Source organism: Staurois parvus, unplaced genomic scaffold, assembly GCF_062004578.1.
Source record: "Staurois parvus isolate SC_StPar_1 unplaced genomic scaffold, SC_StPar_1.0 ptg000027l, whole genome shotgun sequence".
NCBI classification, from domain to species: domain Eukaryota; kingdom Metazoa; phylum Chordata; class Amphibia; order Anura; family Ranidae; genus Staurois; species Staurois parvus.
In genome coordinates, this window is record NW_028317823.1 from 5199481 (window position 1) to 5221435 (window position 21955).

At 41.2% G+C, this 21955-nt stretch overlaps 1 protein-coding gene across 3 annotated transcripts in view; it reads left to right on the plus strand.

The window, feature by feature from the left end:
* The window catches only part of NOX4 (NADPH oxidase 4), a 352340-nt gene that overhangs the window by 100491 nt on the left and 229894 nt on the right, over positions 1–21955 (plus strand). For all 3 annotated transcript variants that reach the window (XM_089656614.1, XM_089656605.1, XM_089656621.1), the window contains exons 5-6: positions 4488–4585; positions 8987–9014. In XM_089656614.1, the coding sequence (XP_089512740.1) occupies positions 4488–4585; positions 8987–9014 (126 nt within the window). The remainder of the gene's footprint in view (positions 1–4487; positions 4586–8986; positions 9015–21955) is intronic.

Consider the following 21955-nt stretch of genomic DNA (forward strand, 5'->3'; position numbering starts at 1 on the left):
CACACTGAGTGATCGGCAACGATCACTCACTGTGTTCATTCAGGAATGGAAGGCACTAGTAAATTACTGAAACCGATCCCCTGTATGTTTCTCTCTGCAGCAGCTGAAAAGAGAGAGAATTCAGGAATGGAAGGCACTGGTAAATTACTGGAACTGATCCCCTGCATGTTTCTCTCTGCAGCAGCTGAAAGAAGAGAGAGGGGAAGCCAGCTTTCAGCTGCTGCAGGGAGAGCCATACTGGGGATTGGTTCCAGTAACTGCCCCATTCACCCTTTCTGCTCACATCTGATTCACCCAGCTGCCTGGGCCCCCCTGCAGGCCTGGACCCCGTACAGGAGGACTTGTGGTACCCCCTTATCCACTGCCTTGACTAAAGGCAAAACTAAGGATGGAGTAGAGATGGATTATACCCCCTGTCAGGTTTTTATTGCTGTCTTTGTCACATGATGTCACACTTAAACAATCCAGTCAATTTGTACCCATCAAGCAGGCCTTGTAATGCGTAGCTACTGGTAGATCTAAAGAAGATTGTACAATCATATTGTAACATACAGTGGGGCAAAAAAGTATTTAGTCAGCCACCAATTGTGCAAGTTCTCCCACTTAAAAAAGATGAGAGAGGCCTGTAATTGGCATCATAGGTAGACCTCAACTATGAGAGACAAAATGAGAAAAAAAATCCAGACAATCACATTGGCTGATTTGGAAAGAATTTATTTGCAAATTATGGTGGAAAATAAGTATTTGGTCACCTACAAACAAGCAAGATTTCTGGCTCTCACAGACCTGTACCTTTTTCTTTAAGAGGCTCCTCTGTCCTGCACTCATTACCTGTATCAATGGCACCTGTTTGAACTTGTTATCAGTATAAAAGACACCTGTCCACAACCTCAAACAGTCACACTCCAAACTCCACTATGGTGAAGACCAAAGAGCTGTCGAAGGACACCAGAAACAAAATTGTAGACCTGCACCAGGCTGGGAAGACTGAATCTGCAATAGGCAAGCAGCTTGGTGTGAACAAATGAACTGTGGGAGCAATAATTAGAAAATGGAAGACATACAAGACCACTGATAATCTCCCTCGTTCTGGGGCTCCACACAAGTGGAGGAGATCGGCAGTTAGCAGAGGGTGAGACAGATCTCAAGTAGTTACAATAACTGAATGAAATTTTTTTAAAATACATAAACAAACCAAAAGGCATTTTTATGCCTCGCTTTGCTGCATTTCATTTTCCCTTTATTAAACTGAGTCAAAACCTCCTGCAGATTGCAGATGATGTCATTGTCTGGCTATAAGTCCACAGCAGATGGGAGAACCACAATTGGTAATTATCTAGCTGCTGATACTGAAGTCAGTTATCTACGGATAGCGGTGTCATGTGACCTCTTCACTGTTTCACTTGTGACAATACACACTGCAGACTAATTCCGTCTCAATGGGCTTGGAGCTCCCTGCCAGCTCTGTGGCTCATGGTCGCTGAATTCCTCCTTATGGGACATCAAGCTTTTCACTCTTCTGTTTTATGATATCATGAGACAAGCAGCCATATGCGTTTAGCAGTGGATTTAATCATGTTCAAAGATGTTACAACAATGTCCCTCAGTCCTCAGTCAGGGAATTGCCTTGTGATGGAGATTTGCTGAGATTCCCTTATTAGACATTGGGGAATGTTTATTAAAGTGTTACTAAACCCACAACAGTAAAATCAGTCTGTATATGCAGTAGAGCATGCTTGTTATACTCACTGTGGAACCTAAGGGGTTAATCCTCTGCATTGCGTAAAAAGGCTGTTTGATCCTGTCTTCTCTGATTCTCCCATTCTTCTACTGTCCCCAATCCATCTACTGATAGCACAGAGCTCTTGAAGTCACTCTGCATATGCTCAGTTTGGTGTGTATTGCTAGAGAGTTTTTTTTCTTTGGGAGGGTGCATGTGATCGGCACAGGGCCAATTAGCACTGTCCAGACAGAGGGTCAGGGATCATGCAGCCTCATAGGACAATCAGAGGAGAATGAAAACTCTTCCTACAAGCTTTATCCAGTGCTCTGCTGGACACGGATAGAAGTCACAGGACTGCTATATACTGCTAATGAGAAAAGGTAATTAGCAGTTTATATTTGCTAAAATATTAGCATTTTCATGTTCTGTGTACTGTGAGAGACCAGGTAGAGTGAATGCAGGGTCCTGGGTTTAGTAACACTTTAAGCAGTCCATAGACGATACGAAAACCAAATGAAAATTTTGAATCGTACGTTTTTCGCATCGCTCGTGTGCCAGCTGCAACACACAATTTTCATGCTGCAATTGAAAGTGCCTGATCCAACATGATGGATTTTTAGCAGAAAAACAGAACAATTGACGGCACAGTTGTATGAGCTATTTTCATTTTCCGCTCAATAGAACTTTCGGATTTCGACTCGTCTATGGTCTGCTTAAGTGCGTTGGGATGCTGTCCAACATGAATGGAACTGCAACGCATCAGCACATGTAACGTGCATTGCCACACTTAATCTTCCACATATGTTTAAAATAGACCAATTCCACGGTATTTTAAGGGCAAACTCTAGGCAGATATCAAAGACACAGTGCAGTTCTGTATTCATAAATACATTCATTAAATGTACTTTATTTTTAAATGCAAGCAGTGTAGGCACCTGCATTTGACTTGGTGTCAGCGTCTTATAGTCTCCATACAGCAAAGCTAAGGCTGGAATAGGAAGAAGCCGCACATGGAACCAATCAAAGAAGAAACATGCTGACAGGAGAGAAAGCAGAATGACATAGAGATGAGTTCCTGCTTCTCTTTCACTTTCCACTCACATGCTGGGGGTGGGACCATGTCAGCATGCTTCTTTCCCACTGTCCATGTCAGCCTTGCTGCTTCTCTTTCACTGTCCACTCACATGCTGGGGGTGGGACCATGTCAGCCTGCTTCTCTTTCCATGTCCATGTCAGCTGTGCTGCTTCTCTTTCACTGTCCACTCACATGTTAGGGGTGGGTCCATGTCAGCCTTCTTCTCTTTCACTGTTCATGTCAGCCATGCTGCTTCTCTTTCACTGTCCACTTACATGATGGGGTGGGGCCATGTCAGCCTGCTTCTCTTTCACTCTCCATGTCAGCCTTGCTGCTTCTCTTTCACTGTCCACTCACATGCTGGGGGTCGGATCATATCAGACTGCTTCTCTTTCACTGTCCATGTCAGCTATGCTGCTTCTCTTTCATTGTCCACTCACATGCTGGGGGTGGGACCATGTCAGCCTGCTTCTCTTTCACTCTTCATGTCAGCCATGCTTCTTCTCTTTCACTATCCTCTCGCATGCTAGGGTGGGACCATGTCAGCCTGCTTCTCTTTCAATGTCCATGTCAGCTGTGCTGCTGCTCTTTCACTGTCCACTCACATGCTGGTGGTGGGACCATGTCAGCCTGCTTCTCTTTCACTGTTCATGTCAGCCATGCTGCTTCTCTTTCACTGTCCACTCACATGCTGGGGGTGGGACCATGTCAGCCTGCTTCTCTTTCACTGTCCATGCCAACTTTGCTGCTTCTCTTTCACTGTCCACTCACATGCTGGGGGTGAGACCATGTCAGCCTGCTTCTCTTTTACTGTCCATGCCAGCCTTGCTTCTTCTCTTTCACTGTCTGCTCACATGCTGGGGTGGGACCATATCAGCCTTCTTCTCTTTCACTGTCCATGTCAGCTGTGCTGCTTCTCTTTCACTGTCCATTCACATGCTGGGGGTGGTACCATGTCAGCCTGAGCTCAGAAGAAGTAGATTTAATGATGCTTGCTGTCATTCAACCTGAATAGTGAGGACATATAGTGGCAGAAAAGAAGTACTGCAGGGGTGCTGTTCTGGATTGAAGGTGATTATTGCAGCAAATTCTTCTGTTTTATTTTATCCTTAAATGAGTTTTTCGTATTTTATGACTAGTGTTCTTCTATAAATATGGTATAATGTTGGCTAAACATCGGAAAATGCGATCCATATAGGCACATGCATGCAAATGTTTCTTACAAATGCAGGCAGCTATTGACAAAATGTCAGCTGATTAGAGGTGCAGTCATTTATCATTTTAATAATATGCTTCTTTTGGCTTTCTTGGAGAAACTCCATAGAACTTTGCAATTTATTCTGAGTTTGAAAAAGCTTTGCCAATAGGGGGTCTCCATTCTCTTGCTGCATTTTACATAATAAAGTAGATATTTGCTAGAAAGACAGAGGGAGAAAGAGAGAGAGATGCCCCTTTGGGATGATCATTGCAGACAAGCAGAGACTGAGATGTGTCTGCAGTGTGATTCAACCTGAGCCCATTCACCTAAATCTGAAGTATCAGTTTTGGGTGGGCTCAGTCTTTATTACTGTAAGAATAAGGGTGCTGTTTTCCTCCACGTTTTTTAAAACTGCTTTTAACAAATCTCTCTCAATCTGTCTGTCATTTCTTCAGTACTTAGGCTGATGTATCTTCTTTGCTTCCTTACAGCCATACATGTTGGAGCTCATGTAATTAATGCTGTCAACTTTTCTACAAACTACAACAGTGAATACACTGCACTTAACGTGGCACGGTTCAAAAATGAGGTCAGTGTTGCTTTTAATCTTCCTGGAATTTGTCTTTAAAGGATTGTGAAAGAAAAAATGAAACACTTCCAGAAAATTGGCCAAATTCAGATTATGGCCATTGGTACAGTATGCGTAGACCCCTCCTAGATAGGTGCTAGGTTAGGTAAATTTAGCTATTTAGCTCTCCTGTAATCAGTGGAGCTGCTTGTGATTACTCTGGTCTTCTCTTTGTTTCACAGGCTTCAGGTTTGACTGCATCCCCCTGCCTTCTAGATGGTTCTGGAAAGTACCATCTGGGAGAGTCAAATCTACAATATGAATATTGACGCAGTCCCAGCCAATCCCTGGGAGAGGGTGCCCAGAAAGTGGCTGGGAGGTAGGATAAATAGTTTGAGGTCTGGAGGGTGTCTTCTTGTCCAGGAGGAGAAGATCCCAACCTGAAGAGCTGCTGCCCTTCTGCGCAGTCCAGCTGTGCTTCTTTTTTTTTCTCATTGAGGTCCCAATTGAGCTAGCTGGAGTTCCCATTCTACTGAACTGTGGCTCTGAGGGTGACTGAGGGATTTCCTTTTGGAATTTGATCTGAATGTCTGGCTGATACTTGAAGGAGGCTGTTACAGCAGTTATTGAGGAAAGAACCTTGGGACCAAATCAGCAGCCCATTAGGGGGTTAGCGCTACATATGTATTTGACTCATGAGAACCTGTTCAGTCACTATGCAGGTCTCTGCATCCATAAGACGCACATACATCCTGTAACACCTTATACTCTAACATTAGATCACATAAAGCCTGTATATGCTGTACTGTGACAGGGAGTCCCCCTTGCAGGTGCTAGCCTTTAATTGAACCAAGGTGCATAGTCTTAGTAGCATAGTTCACTGATATCTATCAAACCTGCAAAGTGTCTGTAAAACTTAGCCTCTTAATACTTGAACATTTAATAGTTGACCTATACCCAAAAATGAAACCCATAACCCCTCACCTAACTGCCAACATGCCAGGGCCAGTACTTAGCCCCCAACCCCTGCGAACTGAAAGGAATGCTGTCACTTTGCTCATTTAGGAAAAAATTTAACAGTGTTCATGTAAAGGGGTCCCTCTGACCTCCACTGCTACTGCCTCTAGATCCCTGGTGCCCAACCTGCATCCATTTGGTATATGATGTGCAGTTCTTGTACCTCAGCAATCTGTAGTGGGAATATTCATTAGGGTAATAGCATTGATCTCAACTAGCCTCATGTAACATTTTCCGAGTTTCGAATTGCCTTCTGCAGCCATCCCCAGCCAAAAATGTACCATGTCCACACTCTCCGACCCTCATTTCCTAGAGTTCATTCATGCACTATTGAGTTGAAATGATATCTTGAACTTTATGTCCCTTTTGTGATGTCATCTCATAAATTGAAAACCACTGCTCTAGATTATCTGGTAAAAAATACTTACATAAAAAGTGTGTTGGGCTGTTGTACATAAAATATGCACAATTTCAAGTGTAAAGCATAAAAAAAAAGTAAAAAAAAAAAGTCCTGCATTCCATTTAAAGAGAAATTGTATCTCCATGTTGTCTCCACAACGCTTGTCATTATATGCACATTTTGGGCAGACTTACGATGTCAAGAGTTGTCCATGTTTGGCTATTGGGTGACCACTGATCATATATACAGTTGCAAGAAAAAGTATGTGAACCCCTTGGGATTACGTGGAGTTTTGCATGAATTGGGCATAAAATGTGCTCTGAACGTCATCTAAGTCACAACAATAGAAGAACACAGTCTGCTAAACATAATACTACACAAACATTAGATGTTGCCATGGTTTAATTGCACATAACATGTAAACATTCACAGTGCAGGGAGGAAAAAGTATGTGAGGCCCTAGCTTAATGACTTCTCCCAGAGCTAATTGGAGCCAGGAGTGAGCCAACCTTGACTCCAATCAGTGTGATGATATTGGATGTGTTGCTGACAGCTGTCCTGCCCTTTAAAAAACACACACCTGTTTTGGGTTTACTGGTTTCAAGAAGCACTGTCTGATGTGAACCATGCCTCGCAGAAAAGAGCTCTCAGAAGACCTACGATCAAGAATTGTTGACTTGCATGAAGCTGGAAAGGGTTACAAAAGTATCTCCAAAAGCCTTGATGTTCATGTGTCCAAGGTAAGACAGACTGTCTACAAATGGAGAAAGTTTAGCACTGTTGCTACTCTCCCTAGGCGTGGTCGTCCTGTAAAAATGACTGCAAGAGCACAGCGCAGAATGCTGCATGAGGTAAACAAGAATCCCAGAGTGTCAGCTAAAGACCTACAGAAATCTCTGGCACATGCTAACATTTTTGTTGACACATCTACAATAAGGAAAACATGAAACAAGAATGGAGTACATGGGAGGACACCACGGAGGAAGCCATTGCTGTCCAAAAAGAATATTGCAGCACGTTTGAAGTTTGCAAAAGAGCACCTGGATGTTCCACAGCACTACTGGCAAAATATACTGTGGACAGATGACACCAAGATTGAGTTGTTTGTGAAGAACACACAACACTATGTGTGGAGAAAAAAAGGCACAGCACACCAACATCAAAACCTCATCCCCACTGTAAAACATGGCGGAGGGAGCATCATGGTTTGGGGCTGCTTTGCTGCCTCAGGGCCTGGACGGATTGTTGTCATTGATGGGAAAATAAATTCCAGAGTTTATCAAGACATTTTGCAGGAAAACGTACAACCATCTGTCCGACCACTGAAGCTCCGCAGAGGATGGGTGATGCAACAGGACAATGACCCAAAGCATACAAGTAATTCAACAAAACAATGGCTGCAACAGCACAGAATACGCCTTCTGGAGTGGCCCAGTCAGAGTCCTGACCTCAACCCGATTGAAATGCTGTGGCATGACCTTAAGAGAGCGATTCACACCAGACATCCCAAGAATATTGCTACACTGAAACAGTTTTGTGAAGTTTTGTGAAGAGGAGTGGTCCAAAATGACTCCAGATCGTTGTGCAGGTCTGATCTGCAACTACAGGAAATGTTTGGTTGAGGTTATTGCTGCCAAAGGAGGGTCAACCAGTTATTAAGTCCAAAGGTTCACATACTTTTTCCTCCCTGCACTGTGAATGTTTACATGTTATGTGCAATTAAACCATGGCAACATCTAATGTTTGTGTAGTATTATGTTCAGCAGACTGTGTTCTTCTATTGTTGTGACTTAGATGACATTCAGAGCACATTTTATGCCCAATTCATGCAAAACTCCACATAATCCCAAGGGGTTCACATACTTTTTCTTGCAACTGTATCTTACAAATGTGCATAGGAGCTTGCTTGTACCTGCACACACCTCTTACCCTTGATATCTGTATGCTAGTATGTGATTAATTCAAAATTAAAAGCAGGAAAGGAGCCTTTTTTTTTTAATCATAAGACCCTACCTGCTACCAATATGTTATTATGTAACTTTAGTTCCACTTTACAATGCTCCACTGCAATGGACTCCAAACTTTCTTTTGCTAGCCTTTCTCTGGCCCTTAGGGCACAATTCTTACCAATCATACGATACATTATCCCTCCCATTGACACCAACAGTGTCCCCCACTTATAGCAATAATGTGGCACTATTCATCCTACTGATACCAATAATGTGGGACTATTCATCACACTGTTACCAATGATGGGGCACTATTGACTATTGATGGCAAGGATGGGACATGACTCCAATGATGGCGTACTATTCCTCCCGCTGACGCCAATGATGGGGCACTATTCCTTCTACTGACACCAATGATGGAGAACTCTTCCTTCTCCTATTGACCACAGATGCTATTTCATTTTTTTTACTCCCATTGACCACCAAGCCTGAGACATTTACGACTCTGATTGACCACAGTCTGGCCCCCTAAAGTCTGAAGGACAGTACACTGTCCTATTGTTTAGAAAGTTTGAAGACCCCTGTTCCACTGAATAGGGCTAACATAAATGTCCACATGCCCAGTTATCATTTTTCAGGGCAAAAATATACATCTAAGAAACACCATATTGTGTGAGCTTGGAAATGGAAATCCCTTTTAAGTGTTAATGGCATCAAGCATGTCTCCCTTTAGTGGAAAATGACTTTTATGTAGAGATTAGAGTTCAATGCAAGGAAAACAAGAGGACATTCATTTCACAGTGCACATTTATCAAAAGAAATGACGGAACAATATTTGTCACATATTTTATCCTGGAGATGACAGGAGATCGAGGATCGGGGTGCTGAATAAATGAAGATTCATGCAGAATAATATGTCATTTGTCACTATTTGCCTTGTCAGTGTTTCTGTGTCTTAATAATTAAATTTAGGCGACTTAAGGAGTCTCTGATTGGATTCCTGACACAAAGCAATTTCAAGCATGTGGTTTCATTACACTTTTTTTTTTTTTTCAGGATCCTAGGAATATTATCTTCACTACTGGTAAGTGGCATGCATAGGGAATATGTGATGATATTCTGATAATAAAACCTTGCATTGCGTACATGTTATATATGCCTGAATTGTTTTAGCTTTACCCTTCTTAAAGGTGCATCTCAGTCTAGATTAAATTTAAAGTAATCTACGAGAGAACTTTTGCTGACCTACTTTCTTAAAATGGTAGCTGCCTGACTTTAATGATAAGTCCCTTACCCAGGATAAGTATGCAGGTAGGAAAAGTCAGATGCCATGCCTTTATGCTTGGTCCAGGTCATTGACTCAAAATAATGATGCAAAAGGGTCAGCATTACAACCAGGCAATATTCAGAAAAGTGAGATCAACAGTGACCTCATCAAAGTGAATGTGAACTCTAAGAATTAAAATAGGATAAAATCCTCCTACGCTCAACAGATATAATTAAATATATACACACACAAGCAGCTATCACCTTTACTTATACCAAAGATTTAAAGTAGTAATAAATAATGGTGGTGAAGCGCTATAAATAAATATCAATAAATAATAAATAAATATATATTAAACTGCAAATTAATCCGTGAATTAGTGATAAATCATTCAAGGTACTAAATACGTGACACGTCAAGTGGTAATGTGCAAAACCTGGTCCCACATATGGACCTATATAAAGTGCAAATGAACGCACACGCAATCCCAAATAGGGATAAATAGTGATACAGTGAATACCAAACGATAAAATCGCTGAAAGTGACTAGTGCTATTACCTCCCAATAAAAAAACTGGTAAATATGTATGAAATAAACACATCAAGTGATAATGTGCAAAAACTGGTCCCAAATTTGGACCTATATTAAAGTGCAAAAAACCCACAATCCCAAAATAGGGATAAATAAAGTGATATAGTGAGTACCAATCAATAAACTCGCTGAAAGTGACTGGTGCTAATGCCTCCCACAAGATGTCAAAAAAACCGATAAATACATATGAAATAAATAACTAGCAATAAATAAATACAGTCCAAAAAATGTGCAAAAAATATGTGCAGAAAAATCAGTGCAAAAATACAGATAACCGTGCTTCAGATTTCCACTCCAAATCCTTTTAGTGCTTGTGCGACACTCAGGTGGATCAGTATCCATAAATGGCTAGATTGCTTCCTCACCTCCTTACCGCGACCCCTAAGGGCCTCAATGCTTTATACAGCAGACAACTCCACACCATGTGGCATCACAACCAGGCTCCAATGGCTCCACTTAACCTCTACTGATGATTTCCTTACAGCACTGGTTCTCAGTTCAAGCTGTGGTCACCGCAGTACAACTCATAGGTACGTATCATTATACCAGGGCCATAGAAAAGTAAGCAGAAGAGACCTCCATAGTGGAACTCTATTTATTAGATAAATGCCAATAAAAATCGCCAAATGGACACTCACAGTATTGTAGGTTCACATAAGCAGTTTTCCCATATGCTATGGGTGTACTTTAGGGCACTGGGTGTAGTAAGATGGCATCAACCAGAGCACGGTGACGCACTTCCGGTTGACGCCATCTTACTACACCCAGTGCCCTACAGTACACCCATAGCATATGGGAAAACTGCTTATGTGAACCTACAATACTGTGAGTGTCCATTTGGCGATTTTTATTGGCATTTATCTAATAAATAGAGTTCCACTATGGAGGTCTCTTCTGCTTACTTTTCTATGGCCCTGGTATAATGATACGTACCTATGAGTTGTACTGCGGTGACCACAGCTTGAACAGAGAGCCAGTGCTGTAAGGAAATCATCAGTAGAGGTTAAGTGGAGGCATTGGAGCCTGGTTGTGATGCCACATGGTGTGGAGTTGTCTGCTGTATAAAGCGTTGAGGCCCTTAGGAGTCACGGGAAGGAGGTGAGGAAGCAATCTAGCCATTTATGGATACTGATCCACCTGAGTGTCGCACAAGCACTAAAAGGATTTGGAGTGGAAATCTGAAGCACGGTTATCTGCATTTTTGCACTGATTTTTCTGCACATATTTTTTGCACATTTTTTGGACTGTATTTATTTATTGCTAGTTATTTATTTCATATGTATTTATCAGTTTTTTTATATATTGTGGGAGGCATTAGCACCAGTCACTTTCAGCGAGTTTATTGATTGGTACTCACTATATCACTTTATTTATCCCTATTTTGGGATTGTGGGTTTTTTGCACTTTAATATAGGTCCAAATTTGGGACCAGTTTTTGCACGTTATCACTTGATGTGTTTATTTCATACATATTTACCAGTTTTTTTATTGGGAGGTAATAGCACTAGTCACTTTCAGCAATTTTATCGTTTGGTATTTACTGTATCACTTTATTTATCCCTATTTGGGATTGTGTGTGCGTTCATTTGCACTTTATATAGGTCCATATTTGGGACCAGGTTTTGCACATTACCACTTGACGTGTCACGTATTTAGTACCTTGAATGATTTATCACTAATTCATGGATTAATTTGCAGTTTAATATATATATATATATATATATATATATATATATATATATATAATTGATTTATACCATAACTTTTTAACTCTAAGAATGAATTCTTAATTTACATCTGTTAAATATATACCTTTAAAAGCATTTTGTTATATCTGTTTAAAAATGTAACAAAAAACTCCACTGACTCTGCCAGAAATCCAGTGAGCTCATAACTTCCTGTACTTTGTGCCTGTGCAAACGTTTATCTGTTATAATGTTCCTAGTGGACTGCACCATGAGAAAATTTGTTTTATTTTGTTTCTGATTAATTCGTTAAAGTGTTACTAAACTCACAAACCCTGCATCCACTATATCTGGTCTCCAACAGTACACAGAACATGGAAATGCAATTATTTTAGTAAATATAAACTGCTAAATTCCTTTTCTAATCAGCAGTATATAGCAGTCTTGTGACTACTATCAGTGTCTAGCAGTGTACTGGTTAAAGCTTGTAGAAGGAGTTTTCATTCTCCCCTGATTGTCCTGTGAGGCTGTATAACCCCTGACCCTCTGTCTGGACAATGCTGATTGGCCCTGTGCTAATCACATGCACTCTAATAAGAAAAAAAAACAAAATCTCCAGCAATACACACCAAACTGAGCATGTGCAGAGTGACTCCTAAGGCTCAGAGAACACAGGATCAAACAGCCTTTTTACACAAGGATTAACCCCTTAGGTTCCACAGTAAGTATAACAAGCATGCTTTGCTGCATATACAGACTGATTTTACTGTTGGGGGTTTAGTAAAACTTTAACCACTTACCCTCTAGAGAATTTACCTCCCTTCCTGACCAGGCCATTTTTTGCAATACGGTGATACGTTAATTTAACAATTGTGCAGTCATGCAACGCTGTGCATAAGTTAAATTTATGCCATTTTTTCCCACAAACAGAGCTTTCTTTCGGTGATATTTGATCACCTCTGCGTTTTTTATTTTTTGCTCTATAAACTAAAAAAAAGACCAACCATTTTGAAAAAATATATATATTTTTGACTTTTTGCTATAAAACATATCCAACAAAAATTAGAAAAATAAAATTTCTTCATAAATTTAGGCCAAATTGTATTCGGTTGCATGTGTTTGCTGAAACAAATCCCAATAAGTGTATATTATTTGGTTTATGTGAGGTTTTTTTTTTAAACTTTATTTTAAACCTTTTTTTTAAACTAGTAATGGCGACAATCAGTGACTTGCGGCGGGCATTCTGACACTGGGGGGGGACTGAATAACTGCCGCTGATATCCCCAGTGCAACTAATTCAGTGATCAGTGCTAATAAAAAGCACTGACACTGTACTAATGGCACTGAATAGGGGTTAACATCTGGGGCGATCAAAGGGTTACCAGTGTGTTTTGTGTGTTTTACTAACTGTGCTCTGTTGTGTTTTACTTGGGAGACATGCTGTGCAGAGATACAAAGCAGCATGTGCATGCTGACAGGAGAGAGGCCTGTGTTGTTTACACACAGATCTCTCCCCTCTCAGTCCTGCCGATGATTCCTGGCCGGGACCCGGTGATTGACATCCCCAGCAGCCAATAGCGGCAACCGGAAATGCAAATCACGTATATATATATATATATATATATATATATATATATATATATATATATGTGATTTTGCGCAGCCATGCTGTCCTGTAGCAGTACATCTCCTATAGTGCAGTGGGCAAGTGGTTAAGTAAATCATCTTGTTTCATCATACTCGTTATGTTAGAATGTTTCGTTTTCTGAATTTCAGATTTGTTTAGTATATTCGCTGTTCAGAATCGATTCATATTTACGGAAATTATTTTGGAAGATTGGCTGTATTTGTTTACGCATTAATTAGTTATTTCGATTACTTATGCACTCTTAAGTGCCGGTTCACATATATGTGGATTGGATGCGGTTTGAAACACATCAAATCCGCATGACATGTGAAAAAACATTGCTTTGGTGCGGATTCAGTGTGCTTTGAGAGAGTCCTGTAGGGTTTCTGAGCAGTGCAGCCAGGTTCAGGTGTGGATCACAGGCTATTGACTTCTATGGGAATCGTTTCTAAACCGCATATGTGTGAAATGGAATGAGCTGATTGAATGATATTGACTGGCGTTGCGTTAATTCAAAAGTAATGAGTAGAAGGAATTAACTTTGGATTCATTTGTTATGTTATGATACAGAGATTCTGATGGATCCACCTCTATCCCAGGGGCGGACTGACCATTTGGAAACGTGGGCACTGTCCGAGGGCCCGGGGTCAGTAGGGGGCCCCATGAGATGCCCCTGGTACCTTTTTCATAGGCTTTTTTGAGTTTGGACAAGGACACAGGGGCCCCATGATCCCCTATTGCCCAGGGGCCCCATGAGTTGTCAGTCCGCCCCTGCTCCATCCAACCCAAACACAATAAGAAGGAATCAACATATTTCACTTTTATACCTTACTGTATTTATTGCAATACACTCACCGGCCACTTTATTAGGTACACCTTGTTAGTGCTTAGAAAATATCCCCCACACCATTACACCTCCACCACCAGCCTGAACCATTGATACAAGGCAGGATGGATCCATACTTTCATGTTAAGACAAAAAACCCAGCGAGCGCTCAACATAAAAGCAGCCATACACAATAAAAGAAACCATAAAACCTTCCAAGAGACATATGAAATAAAGTAAGTGCAGCGCTTAAAATGTAAATAGTCCTGGTGAATGTATAACATACAACTCATGCATAAGATTACAGGCCACAATAAATATAAAGAGCTCAAGGAGACTTCAATATTCCCAAGTTCATCACTTTCTCAAACTCGGTGAGAGGAAGGACATGGATAAAATGCGTACTCACCGGACGCGCAAAAGGTATTGCGCAGTGTATAAATAAATGGAGGTCTGCCAGGGGGTCCCTCTCAGGATGGAAATGGAATCAGCCCGGGATGGATGGATATTCAACCGGAGGTCCACTTTAAGGACATGGATGCAGCCTCTTCAATATAGTGGGATAGTCACCAGGGGAGCTCTGGGGGATTAACCTCCCTAGCAGTCTGATTATGTCCAAATTTCTGTGCTGAAAGCGGTACTTTTTTTGCATGGAAATATGTTGTTTTTTTATTGTAGGCCTGTAATTTTTAGGAATAACTCACTGAAATCTGTCCGAACAAGAGTCTAGTAAACAACCCGGGTATGATAAAACTTGAAACACTAAATCATAAATTATAATTTAATAAATCATCATAAATAATAATAATATAATAATAATACATTTAATTCAATAATATAATCAAACCAAAAACACTGAAATTTGAAATATAGCGCCAAGTTCGCACATCACTGAGCAAAGTCGCAGAATCGTTTTCAGTGTCTGATGACGAATTTCTCCATGAATCATTATCACTCAATTCTGCAAGTGGTTCTGATTTACTATCGCTGTTCTCTAGCTGATCTAAAACCGCTTTTGACCTAAAGGGACGCTTTTTGGACGCCATGGACGTTTCTCAGTTTCCAGGCAGAAAGAACAGTAAAAATGCAGGCAGGGCACAGGACAAAGCACTCGGGACAAAATGTATGTGAAATGCTTTGAAACAGTAATGTTTTACAATGTAATATTAGTTTATTAAAAAATGACAGTTTTTAAAATTTCCCGCCGGTTCCCGTACGTCCCGACGCTCGCAGGGACCGGAACACGGAAGCCGGATGCCGGCATCGGCCAGAGGAGATCCTACCTCTCACCGAGTTTGAGAAAGTGATGAATTTGGGAATATTGAAGTCTCCTTGAGCTCTTTATATTTATTGTGGACTGTAACCTTATGCATGAGTTGTATGTTATACATTCATCAGGACTATTTACATTTTAAGCGCTGCACTTATTTTATTTTACATGCTTTCATGTTGTTTTGACAAATTCTGACCCTACCATCTGAATGTTGCAGCAACCAGTCTGCCCACTCTCCTCTGATCACTGACATCAACAAGTCATTTTTGTCCACACAACTGCCGCTCACTGGATATTTTCTCTTTTTTGGACCATTCTCTATAAACCCTAGAGATGGTTGTGTGTGAAAATCCCAGTAGGTCAGCAGTTTTTGAAATACTCAGACCAGCCTGTCTGGCACCAACAACCATGCCATGTTCAAAGTCACTTAAATCTCCTTTCTTCTCCATTCTGATGCTTGGTTTGAAGTTCAGCAATTCATCTTCACCATGTCTAGAAGCCTAAATGCATTGAGTTGCTGCCATGTGATTGGCTGATTAGTAATTTGTGTTATCATGCAATTGAACAGGTGTACCTAATAAAGTGGCCAGTGAGTGTATGTTTCCATTTAGTGTGTAGGGCATTTTTTATATTGTTGAAAATTGTTAATGCAAAAAGAATTGCATTGGGTCAAGGCTACCGTGCTGCTCTCATTCGAATAAAACAAGAAGATTTTGAAGTACTGCATTTGAAGCCCCCTTTAGCTCATAAGTTGACAACCCCTTCTCTAGAGTGTGACTGTCCGCTTTAAGGATAACAGCAGATAAAAATATCATGCTTATTTAAAAAAAAATGGATGATGTCATTGACAAGCCATACCTTTCACCAAGCTTGTAAGCACAATGGTGCCCAATCTCTGTTATGTCAGCTGATTCAAACACACCTCATCTCTCAAAGCGTGCAACCTAAACAGTGCTGTTGATTATATGCAAATGTTGACTTTTCATCAATAGTCAACAGCTAAGCCTTCATCTCATCTCAATCTCTAGTCACTCTCCCTGTCTGCTGACACAACTTTTGGTGTACAAAGCAATTTCAGTTTGCTAGGATCTCCTCTATTACATAGAACTTTGTCTTGTTTTACTGGTCTAGGCCCAGTTTGGGATTTTGTGATCATGTGTATATAAACCTATATAAGGTGACTGTATTTGTAGAGATAATAGGGAAAATGTGTGACCAATAACTATTTAGGGAAAATCCAGCTGTTGACACTACTCTATACTTACTGCTATAAGCAGGACTGAATTAACGGTAAAGGCAAGAGTGGAGGCCACAGACCCACCAGTCTAGGGGGCTGGATAGAGACTAGGAGGATCCTTTGATGGTTCCCCTGCTGTCTAAGCAATGTAGGTGGCCTACTAATGTATAAAATATATTCATTACCCTTATTTCGCATATATGTCACTGTACAGGAGAAATGTGTGTGATAATATAAGTCCGGGAATGAATGTTTGGGACTGTAATTTCACTAAACCTGGGATGAGGCTTGGGGTTGCCACTGCCATGAGTTCTCAACAAACCCCTCTGGATTCACAAATTTTGACTGCCAGAAATAGGGAACTTGTAATGTAGTGTATACCCTTTGACCTAGTAGCCTGCGTTACAAGAGCCAATAGGAACTGCCTCTATTTCCCTAAATATTGTAAAGTAACCTAGATTCTGTTCTCTGAGTCCTCAGTTCAGGAGAAAGACCTCCTGTTGCTGAGAACTGAAGGTGCTGCAGCTGTCTGAGAAGAATAAAATTACTATAATTGATGCTCACTAATCAAAATGTTACTATGTTCTTCATATAAGAAGTTATTAGTACATTTCCTGAGCATTCAGATCAAATGCATTTTTGGGTGAAAAGTGAAGTCAGTGCTGGTATGGAAGCCTGGCCAGGGGTTTGGAGGCCTGGGCAATAGGTGTGGTGTGAAGAGGCTACGTAAGTGTAGCCACACAAGGTAGGAAAACGTCTTCCTGATTCTAGACCAGCAATGGGCAAACTACGGCCCGCGGGCCGTATACGGCCCGGCGGACCTTTTAATCCGGCCCGCGGAGCTAGGCTCCCGCAAGGCCAGTGGTCGGCAAGCCGCGGCTCTTTACAAATTTAGATGCGGCTCTCCTGTGTGCCGGGCGCCCGCTCCCCTCCCTCCTCTCCTCCTCTCCCCTCCCTCCTCTCCTCCTCTCCCCTCCTCTCCTCTCGGATGGCCGCCCCCCCTCTCGGATGGCCGCCCCCCTCCCTCCTCTCGGACGTCAGGACTCTGCAGCTGTCAGGATGTAGGCGGGGCAGCGTGACGAACTCCTCTCACAGTCCTCCCTGAAGACCAGAACGGCGCGGGAATACGAGAGGAACGCGCGGACCAAAGGTAAGTGAATTGACACAGGGGGGGGACTTACTATATGGGGGATGAATTACTATATGGGGGACTTACTATATGGGGAATGAATTACTATATGGAGGACTTACTATATGGGGAATGAATTACTATATGGAGGACTTACTATATGGGGAATTAATTACTATATGGAGGACTTACTATATGGGGAATGAATTACTATATGGGGGACTTACTATATGGGGGATGAATTACTATATGGGGGACTTACTATATGGGGAATGAATTACTATATGGAGGACTTACTATATGGGGAATGAATTACTATATGGGGGACTTACTATATGGGGAATGAATTACTATATGGGGGACTTACTATATGGGGAATGAATTACTATATGGGGGACTTACTATATGGGGAATGAATTACTATATGGGGGACTTACTATATGGGGAATGAATTACTATATGGAGGACTTACTATATGGGGGATGAATTACTATATGGAGGACTTACTATATGGGGAATGAATTACTATATGGAGGACTTACTATATGGGGAATGAATTACTATATGGGGGACTTACTATATGGGGGATGAATTACTATATGGGGGATGAATTAATATGGGGGATGAATTACTATGTGGGGGATGAATTACTATATGGGGGATGAATTACTATGGGGGATGAATTACTATATGGGGGATGAATTACTATGGGGGATGAATTACTATAGGGGGGATGAATTACTATGGGGGACGAATTACTATATGGGGGACGAATTACTATATGGGGGACGAATTACTATATGGGGGATGAATTACTATGGGGGATGAATTACTATATGGGGGATGAATTACTATGGGGGATGAATTACTATATGGGGGATTAATTACTATATGGGGGATTAATTACTATGGGGGATTAATTACTATGCTTACTATGGGGGAATATTACTATACTTACTATGGATGACACATACACATCATTCATCTACTCTTGGTCCGGCCCCCGGGTCCAATATATGAACCCATTGCGGCCCTCAAGTCAAAAAGTTTGCCCACCCCTGTTCTAGACCCTGAGAAAGAGAGGATGAGGTCCTGGAGAAAAATGTTTGAAGACTATTGGCGTGAGCTTTTAGACTGGGGGGGGGGGGGGTTTGTTGCTTTGTGTCTGCAGAGGGATGTAGTTGAATTGTAAATGCTCCCCCCCAATCAGAAAGCCTAGGGCATGGCTTGAATGCATTGTCTGAAAGTGCAATCCTTGAAACCTGGAAGCTCCCAGTATTGAGTGGGATCTACGTTCTGAAGATGTGTGTGCGATATGTTCCCCTTCACTTTATGTATGAACCTCCAGACTTGACATTGAAGGTCTCTCACTGTCAGCTAGGCCCTACAAGGTTACCTATCTTGTTTGTACTAGTCTATAAGGGCTTATATAGATGAGTATTGAACATTTCTTGCAGAAGCATCTCACATCCTCACTTTCTGAGCAGCTAGATGATATTTACTGTAGGAATAAAAGGTTGCATTCATAATTATGGAAGAATGGAGAAAGTTCAAGGTAACTACAAGAATGGACATTGGAGTACCCAGGAACATCTGGAGTCATCCATGGGCTATAATTTCTTTTTGTGAAATACTCTCCAGATCTATAACATTTATAGACTTATTGGAGCTAGAATTTGTTTCATTGCTATAATTAAGTTCTATCACCCACCTCCTGGCATCGGAATCCAATTTTATTTTAATTCCCTTCAACCGGCAGCTGCACAAGTCAGGGGAGTCTTTATACTGCAGAGTGCAAGGAGGGAATGGGCACTGGTGTATATTGTTGCAGAGTTTCTGACACACTTTCATGGCTTCTGCTTAGAGACAAACACGCGAATCACAGGAAAGATAAAATCATGCTGTGTATTATCTCGCTGCTGGCTGCTGCTGGGGATGTGTCAGACATCTCCTTATTAACTGGTTATTAGTGGTTCGCGTGTCCGCTGGATTCTGTTCTTAAACAGCAGGAACGTTACAAAGCAGCCATCTGCTGCCATGGGGAAGAAACTGGAAGCTGATATATAAAAACTAGAAAAAAAAACTGGCTGTGCTGCTTATAACTACCAATCCAAAGTCAACTGCCCTTTTCATTTTTGGATTCATCTGTGAAGGCTTTTATTCATCCAGATCATGGTATATCTAGTAGTAAATAACAACATTTAACTGGACTTGTCTTGTAATGTTGCAGAAATTGGTTAAAGCTGAGATCCGGGATAATCCTACCTAAACTTAAAAATGCTGACTAGCCTGCAAGAAAGATGTATATACTTACCTATTTTCAGGCTGCTGCAGTCTGGTTATGTGTCAGCCAGCACCGGCTGCAGGGAAGAGGAGTGAGCACTCGACTTCTGCTGGAGTGGTGACATCACCCATAGATTTCCATGACCTATCTATTGTTGGCGCTCCCTCCTCTCCCCTGGCTGACACAGGGGATCCTGATGACCAGACCAGTTAGGTTTATTCTGGAATTGTAACATTGTAGAATGTGTCTGGTTGAAAATTTCCAACTTCTACTACATATTGTTTAATACATTTTTTAAAAGATGAGAAAATAGGGGTTTTAACATGAATAAAAAAACAACAAATATTAAACAAGAGGGGAAACAACATAGTATTTGATTTATATAAGATGGGATGATGGTAGCACCACCTTAAAAATATGGATATCCTTGAGAAATACAGAAACGTTTACTACACCAACAATGTCAACTTATAGCCAACAACAGCTGTCATTTTGTTCTTGCAGAGATTAGAAAAGGAAGCTTCAGTTATACATGTAATAGCCCGTACACAGAGATTCATTCAAATTTATGTCCTTTTAAGAAAGAAACCTATAGGAACCATCTACGTGTCCCACTGAAGCCACAGATGGAAAGGTGGAGAGGATCCCTGGCTCCTTTCCACCTTTCCATCTATGACTTCAGTGGGACACGTAGACGGATCATACACAGTAGGTTGGGAAGGATTGATGGTGATTTTTACTCATGACATGCAACTTTCCTTTCTTCTTTTTGTGAATGCACATCACCACTTGCCTATTAAATGGGTTTTTTTAACAACGCACTTAGTGGCACCTCCCCTTGTTTCTTTCTTGCTCCCTATATACAGAGCTGGCATACTGTGAGGATGGCTTTTGCTGATGCTGCTGCTAGCTAATGGGCTAATGGACATTCATGGACTTTTACTTAACTATTAGTACAAGAGATAGCAGCTATAATCCCTTTATTACACCTTTGCTTTCTCCTCTTATGCAGGTCATAGACGGGTCGTTTATCGGCCGCATTTTCGTCCGAACGAAAAATCAGGCTGATATTCACACCGTTAGTGGGACAATGCCATCGGCCATTTTTCGCGGATCTTCTCCTTTCTTTTTATCGGTCATGCTGGAAAATCCACGAAAAACGGACTTTTTTTGTAAGCATTGGTGGCAGCATCCATGGCAGCAATGACCGATTTTTCATTTATTGGCCGACAATTCGGCGGATAAATGGCCCGTCTATGGCCAGCCTTACTCATTGTAGACATACAGCATGTTCTACATACTGTACACTGGTGGCCAAAATTGTGGATACACCTTACATTTTTACAAACTTTTTCAGTTTAAAGTACTTTTTATATAAAAATCTCTAAAAATGTTATAGCACAAGTAAAATTTAATATAGTAAATGGATGCCTTAACAAAAAAAATCTTTAAATAAGTTCAATTTTGGCTGGAAATGTACCATAATGCATCTTGGCTATTATATAGCATAAAAATTATAATTTCAAGTTTGTCACAATGTGCTTTTTCAATAACATGTTGGATAGCCTTTGGCCTTAACTACTGCCTGACACTTTCTAGGCACTGACTCTACAAGTCTTTTGACATCCTCTTCTGTGATCAAATGATGCCAGGAATTGATTATAGCCTCAATGAGTCCTCGCTTGTTGCTTGAATTCTTGCGCTAGACCATGCGTTTCAATCTTGACCACAGATTTGCGATGGGATTCAAGTCAGGGCTATTTCCAGGCCAGGGAATCAGAGGAATTTTCTTGTCATTGAACCATTTACAAGCTGTATGGCATAGGGATCCATCCTGTTGAAAAGTAAATTCTGTGCCTTTGTCCGCTAATTCGCTTATTGATGGAATCAACTATGGTTCCAGGACCTCTTTGATGTATTACTCTGCATTAATAATGCCATCAATAACCTGCATTCGTCCAACACCATACCAAGACATGCAACTTCATATCATGATGCTTTGAGGGTGTTTCATTGTTGCTGTCATGCACTCAGGAAGGCAAACTTCGCCTGACCTTCTTCGCACATATCAAACACCATCGCTTCCAAAAATAGAAATTCGAGTTT